Here is a 7,437-nt window from a genome sequence, read left to right on the forward strand (position 1 = left end):
TTTTAATGCGGTTTCCTAGCTATTATAGTTCTGAAATAATGGCATGTTTTCTGAAAAAATATAATGACAATTCGCAAATTTTGACCTTTGATGACCTCTTGTGACCCCAGTACTGCTCTAAGATGAAAAATAACTGGAATATTTCAAACGTACGCATTGAGAGCTATCAACTGCTTTTTACCGCGTCTTTCTAGCCCTCTTAGTTTTTGAGTTAGAGGTGGGTGGTAACATATCCCCCCCCCCCCCACTAGGGCGAAGTTGGCTGAGACCGCCACTGGGGCGCGGGTTAAAAAAAAATGGGCTCTTAAGATCCACCTTGTTGAGAGCTTTCGATTGCCGTTTTCCCCGTCTTTCTACGACCATCGGTTCGGAAGTAAGACAGGGGGGGGGGGCAGAATCTGCCCCCCCCCCAGCAGGGCGCGTATGGCTGAATAAGTGAATAGCCCAGCGGGGCGTGGGTTAACTTGAGAGTACCATGAAAGTTTCGTTGCGATCGGCCGCTTTTTGCGCGAGTTATTCGCGAAAAACCATGAAGGGGTCAATCCGACCCCCTTACACATGCGAGGGTTAAATAAAAAGTGTTTCGATAACCTACATACACGCATGACATTGCTTCAAGGCAGAAATGATATAGTTACAGCACAATGTAATAAGCGTGAAAAGACATCATAAAGCCTCACTCACATTTTCAGCAATGCCAGCGTTGCAAATAAAGTAAAGTAATCGTGGGCTCTTTGAGAATGTCGGTGACATAGGCGGCGGAACGGGGAGGGCACCGGGGCGCGAGTTTCCTAAGTGTCGAACTGCCCATACCTAAGGTCTGTGATTGGCGCAAGCTTCGCCGAGATGACGTTACAGGCTGTGACGTCATGGCTCACAGTCGGCTGACCAATCGCTGCACGATTATAGGCTAGCAGCGCGCGGCACTAGCGCCCCTGGTGTTATTATGGGAAGTTGAGGAATTACATTAAAATCTAATACATATCTTGTGTTGGGAACAATCATGTATTACTAAAGCGTCAATGTCTCACAAATTGATTCGTCCATGCTCCTCTAATTTTGCAAAGTGACCTTATATTATGCGTCATAAGGTACTAGTCGCTTCAAACAATCAACACACAGCACCAGCCAGGCACTGTTACAAGTGGCGCGCAGTTAAGTGGCGGCAGGTGGCGCTATCATCTCCAGCATCGGTCCAGATGGCGTCACTCAATATCCGCACTATAGATCCGCACTACCTGCTAATAAGATAAATGATAAATCCGCTAATAAATCTGCTAATAATCTCGCTAATAAATCTGCTAACAATAAATTCGCACTACCTGCTAATTTATGTCCTATTGGTGTCAAACATCATTCAACGCCGATAGGCAGTATCACCAGCCGTAATACCTACTGAAGACATTTGCTCAATGCTGAAGCGAAACGCAGTGCACAAACCCCACCGTCAAAACTCAAGCACCTCGTAGGAGATATGCTCCAAGGTGGGCGAATGCACGAACGATAACTGAAATAACACCGGTTATATATTCACGTAGAACAAGTTACTTTTTCTCTAACTAGGGAACTCGCTAAAATTAAGACTGACTAAATATTTACGCAGGATAACTGGCTCCGCCTCTTCGCCAACTTAAGGACCTGTCAATCCATGCACCTAGCCGCCAGCGCCGAGTGATGACGTCACTCGAACGGGCGACGGTATGAATAGTTCCACACTTAGGAAATTCGCCACCGGGGCACCGTGCCCCCTTTGATTTTGATATTTTAACATTAGCCCTATGAGCGTTGTATGGAAAGAATGGGACCAGAAGTTGGCAGTGCCCCCCTTTAATTGAAGGTGTTCCGCCGCTACTGGTCGGTGACTTTTCAAAATTGCACGTGCAGTGACATAGCTTTGAAAGCAAAGGATGCTGCAACTTGGAACGACAAAGCGGCGACGTCCTCAACAACCTTGTTGGTGCTGGTTTGGCTTATTGAATGCTCGGCATACAAAGCGTATTCGGTTGGTGTAACATGTGAAACAAGTGTTATTAAATTTATTGTCTATATAAGCGTACTTAGTCACTGATTTCAAGACTCTAGAATCAAAAACTTCACATATTTTGATCATGTTTATTGTTCAATAGCAGCATAATTTTTGGCATATCCGCATTCACGCATTACCAGAAATAGGTGGATTACTGCCTTTGCACATGCGGCCATGTCAGTACGACTTCTTGCAGATGCCGTTTTCGCCCCGAACTTCCAGCATCTTGTGTAAGAACTCTGTAAGCCCCGTGCCTTCTCGTGACGGTTGTCTTCGCGCCGCTAGCGTTCAGCTAACGAACTCTGTAACTTTGGCACTTTCACACGAAAATGACAGCTTGCTTTCGCTTAGTTTAAGTTGTCTTAGCGCCATGGAGTTGCAGTTGTCCGATCGGGTCTGTCCTCGCGCGGGAGCTAGCCTCGCTGGTTGCTGGTCGCCTGGTTGTTGGCGAACTGGCTGTTCCCGAAGATCCCTGTGCTCTGGCCGACTGTGCTCTGGGCTCGATTGTTGGACGAGCCGAATCCAGAGGCAGAGCCCTGCGAGAGAGCGTGGTGGATTCGTTAGACGAGTATGTGAACATGCTGGAAATGCGAGTTTTGGTGGACTTGTGGCGCATGTGTGATGCGGGAAGGGAAGTGTTATACTTTTCAGTGTGGCTGTTCATATGTCATATGCTCACACACATTACACACAGGACTATCACATGTTGCCCAACATTCACTATACAATATACAATAGTTTTACGCAACAAAGAATAGTAGTTATATATGTTACAGGCAAAGTGAAAACTCGGGCATTTTGCAAAATGCCTAGGCAATTTGCAAAATGCCTGACCGGCTAGGTATTTTGCAAAATGCCCAGGCAATTTGCAAAATGCCTGACCGCCAGGCATTTTGCGAAATGCCTAGGCAGTTTGCAAACTGCCTGACCCACCAGGCATTTTGCGAACTGCCTAGGCAGTTTACAAAATGCCTGGCGGGTCAGGCATTTTGCAAAATGCCTGAGTTGTGATTGATTTATTTTACCGTTTTTATTTACCACAGGCGTTGACCATGTCGCTCCCATGTGCCTGAGCCCCAAACACATTCAATATTTACGAATCTACCCACGTCTTGCGCCACTTCCGTCGAGATGGAACCACTACTGAATGGTGTAGATTGAGCCAACGTCTCCCTATAATTTTCGTATACGGAGTTGTAGCCGTTCGTGTGTAGGAATGCTGCGATGGGGCGCGGAGCATGGCACAGAGAAACATGGGCGCGGAAAAACGCGGCGACCGGCCGAATATTGACCCGACATTCTTCGTTTCCCGTGCTTATTTACATCACGGCAAGAGAGTGCCGCAGCGACACGGGGTTGCCAGCGATCGATAGAACAGAGACAAACGTATCCAATAAACATTTTTGTTAATCACGTGTCACGTGGAAAGAAATGGTCTATACCTTGAGAAATCAGCCATTTTTGGTACATTTCAGGAAAAACAGCATTTAAAAAACAATGGCAATGCATTGGAATGAGATGAGATACATTCCATAGACAACAAGAACATGTGGCTTTTCCGCTTTTCCAGAAAAGCAAGTTTTTGGTCATCCACGACCCACGTGCACACCTTTGTAATAAAAAGACGCTTAGAAATTACAAGTTTTACATGCAACGGGCATGTTCATCTTTACACAGTCACAATGCATTGATAATGTAGACGTGTGGCTCGCCAACCAAGCTACCATACATCGAAAGAACATTCTTTTCTGATCAATATCCACACAAAGTATTTCCAGAGTCATCAAGGCTCTTAGAAGCATAACCGTGTTTAACGCGTGTTTACCGATAAAACCGCGCCGGGCGCCCGGTAGCCGACGCGGCGGCCGGGCCGCTCGCGCTGCCTGGGGCCCAGTGACATTGAACTCGGCAGCGCTACCCGGAGAATGTCTCACTGTGTGTCCTCCCACTTGGTGCGTATCGCTTGTGATTAACCCCTGTTGGCGGCACTTACAATGATGCTTACGCATCGTCGCTGGTGTGAGTTCGATGTCAGGCATTTTGCAAACTGCCTAGGCATTTTGCAAAATGCCTGGCCGGTCAGGCATTTTGCAAATTGCCTGGGCATTTTGCAAAATGCCTAGCCAGTCAGGCATTTTGCAAATTGCCTAGGCATTTTGCAAAATGCCCGAGTTTTCACTTTGCCTGTAACATATACATGTTTGTATAAAACTGCGAATTCCCCAGCCCTTGCATTACAAAAGCGCAATAATATTGGCTGTAGCCGATTATAACGGCATCAGGTTTGCTAAATTATTTTTGAACATGCAAACCGGTACCTTTTCAAGTCACAAACATGCAATGACTAGAATAGAAGAACAGACAGTGGCATAGAACAGACAGTATGCCAGTCTATTCCGGCGTTCTAAACAGTCCTCTTCTATGTTCTATGTTCTATGTGTTATATGTGTTCTATATTCTATGTTGTTTCATCACTATGTGTCCTCTGAATATTCAATATACTATCGTCGAGGTCTTGTCACCCTCAAGTCCTTTAACCCTCGCCCGCACATGCCATTTTCCCATCCTAGAACGCACATGGGGGGGGGGTGGTTGCCACCCCCCCGCGCCATTTCGTTCCTGTTGGAGATAGAGCTTAGCAGTAAAGACCAAAAAGATTCTTTGGGAAGAGACAAATCCAATGATACCCAGTTTTACCTTCTCAGGTCAGTCATTGACCTTCCAGGTCAGGTCAAACTAAAAAATGTTGCTGTTTTGGGTCACCGTTGGATATCAAGTGCGCTGCTTATCAAATACCGATGACGATGCTGTTTTCTGGTGCTAAGCCAGCTAGAACCTCTTTGTCACACTATCCGACCAGAATTTTGCTGCTGAGGTCATTTCAGGTCAAGTTAGGTCAAGGTCAATTATATGTGTTTGTATGTCTGTGTGTGTCTGTGTGTATACTGATGTGTGCACCGATTGTTTTTGGGTCCATATCACATAAAATCATGATCTGAGAAGCTTTTACCAAAAATGCAGTCAAAAAACTTCACGAAAAGTAAATTCAGCTTGCCTAAAACGCAATTATCTTAGATGACCTAGGTTGACCTTGACCCTGACCTTGACCCCTGTACATCGTCGAACAATATGTTCCATGATAGGTGGGAGGTAAGACTGGCAAAAAAGGCCGAAATCAGGGTGTCAAAAGCTCACAAGGCCCATGGCAAACGCAAGATGTTGAGAATTGGCCATTTGGGTCATGACATGACCTGAAAAACAAGGTCATATCTCCGAAACCAAAAATCACAGAAACTTGAAATTTTCAGTTGACATCAAGAAAGGATAGACGAGCAGCTATACGAAAAATCAGCCTTCTAGCTCTAAAAATGTTGAGTGCAGAGCAGAAAGACTGCCTGGGGGGGTGGCAACCACCCCCCCCCCATGTGCGGGCGAGGGTTAAGTACTGGTACTTACTCGGGCACCAGCGCTGCTCTGTTGGATCTGGCTAGTACCGAACGGACCACTGTTCTGTCCCTGGGTGGACCCCGCGAAGGCATCGCCGGTGCCACCGCCAAATGGGAATCCAAGCTGGGGCTTGGCAGCGACGGCCACCAGCAGGCAGGCGAGAACGACAGCGAGCTTCATGGTTGAAGTCTAGAAAGTGGAAACGAAGACAGAAGGTGAGACATTCTTTTGGTTGTCACAGGGCTACGGTGTGACCTCAGCTATATCAGAATGGAAGCTATGTTGGGTGTAGTTGTTAGCTTAAAAAGGTAGATATCAAACACTACATTTGTAACGAATCAGAGATGTACAATGACGATAATAACTCGAGTTTGTTGTAAAGGACATAAAGGTTTTTTTCACAATAAACTTGAGTTATCATCGTCACACTACATTTGGTATGCAACATACCTACATCATAAGGAACGGAAGATCGAAATGTAGCAGCATGCACAAATGTAGATTGTATGCCTTGTTTATTGCGTTCCATATTCCACTTAAGGCATTGTGAGAACGCCTAATATAGGGTTTCGCTAGCCATCATTTAACTGTTGCTGCATCATAGGCTAACGCGGGTCATTATTTCAATGAGTTGTTACAGTATCAATGGTATTTCTATTCGGCAGCTTCCTAACACTCGCTATCCAGCGTTCCTACTAAGGGAACAAACGAAATTATTTTGCTGAATTGCTCCATACGAATGACGCCCACGAGTTATCTAGCATTCTCACGCTATTGCGGCATTTTATAGTCACTCGCAATACTTCACATCAGCAGCATACCCCAACATATCCACAGGAGAGCTGCAGACAAAAGTATGTACATGCGCATTGCGCATTGCAAATGGTGGATAGCTGTTGACTGATCCACAACTACGTGCACGCCCGTTCAACATATCTGGCGCAGTGAGCCCCGCCTAAAAACGATACTCTCCCTCGACCAACTTACCTACAAAGCGAGCAGCAACGGTGATCCGCTTAGTTCAGTGGGGAAGTGCCCGTTTCTCAACTTCGACTCCCTTTATATAGCCAGCTTGCCGTATGGGAGGCTCTGTCGCCTCAAAACCCGTTGTGTGCTTCCACGAATTGCTTTGCACGCTATGCGGCAGCCCTGATCTGGTGATCGCTGTAGCGTCATGACGTGGGATTACTTTGGAAGACGAGCCGGTAACGAACCGGGAGGGTGCGACCAACAGGGCTTTCCGTCGTGTGGCGAACACCTCGACTCCTGAGACCTGCTTAGGGGGTGCCGAATAATTACACAGACTCGAGCCGCCGCACTAACACCAGGCTTCACCGACACTTCCTTCGCTTGGCTCATAGATCACTACTGGGGCATTCCACGATAGATCGACCAAAGCCGTACACCCTCATATTTTATTTTTTGCTTAAAATTGGTCTAATGGGTTGTGATGGGCGGGGAAGCCAGCTGTGCCAAGGATTTTTTTCTTCGAACAACGGTTTCCGAGATATAGCCTCAGGCAATTCCTGGAGGTCACGCTGCAACCCTATGTTTGGCGGCTTATAACTCAGAAACTATTGGCTTTCTATGGTAAAAACTTTATATGGTTCAACTCGCAATCAACCAACAAACGTTTTGGCTATCTCGGATTTTCGATTTTTGAAAATTTTGATCACGTGACATCTTGACCTTTTATTCGAAGAGTGACCTTGATATTTTCCCAACTGAAAGTCGCAATTATGTCTGATGATGATTAAAGCCTTATCAATTGTCATTCATATGCGCAAATAAAAAAAGTGGCTATCGCCCTGCGTTGACCTCAGGTCAGGTCATTTTTATGACCTGTCCATTATTACGAGCGGGAGCGACGCGAGATCTCGAGAATATAGCAAGATAGCGACAAGCGGTAAACGGTACAGGATTCACACGGATAAGATCTACAATTTTTACGGAGGTCATTTTCA

General features: G+C 46.1%; 1 protein-coding gene across 2 annotated transcripts; it reads right to left on the reverse strand.

Annotated features, from left to right (window-relative positions):
* Positions 1-2,100: 2,100 nt before the first annotated feature.
* Positions 2,101-6,545, reverse strand: LOC122368944 (nuclear pore complex protein Nup98-Nup96-like). 2 transcript variants are annotated; one of them, XM_043343277.1, is made up of 3 exons: positions 6,461-6,545; positions 5,483-5,662; positions 2,101-2,562 (listed from the first exon to the last, which is right to left on the reverse strand). In XM_043343277.1, the coding sequence occupies exons 2-3, from the start codon at positions 5,651-5,653 to the stop codon at positions 2,440-2,442; spliced, it is 294 nt and encodes a 97-aa protein (XP_043199212.1). In that variant the 5' UTR covers positions 5,654-5,662; positions 6,461-6,545; the 3' UTR covers positions 2,101-2,439. The 2 variants fall into 2 exon arrangements, with proteins under 2 accessions (XP_043199212.1, XP_043199213.1); XM_043343278.1 differs by having other exon boundaries at positions 6,465-6,503.
* Between the last annotated feature and the right edge of the window lie 892 nt (positions 6,546-7,437).

This window comes from Amphibalanus amphitrite, unplaced genomic scaffold (assembly GCF_019059575.1).
Source record: "Amphibalanus amphitrite isolate SeventyFive unplaced genomic scaffold, NRLGWU_Aamphi_draft 000991F_arrow, whole genome shotgun sequence".
In the NCBI taxonomy this organism is placed as follows: domain Eukaryota; kingdom Metazoa; phylum Arthropoda; class Thecostraca; order Balanomorpha; family Balanidae; genus Amphibalanus; species Amphibalanus amphitrite.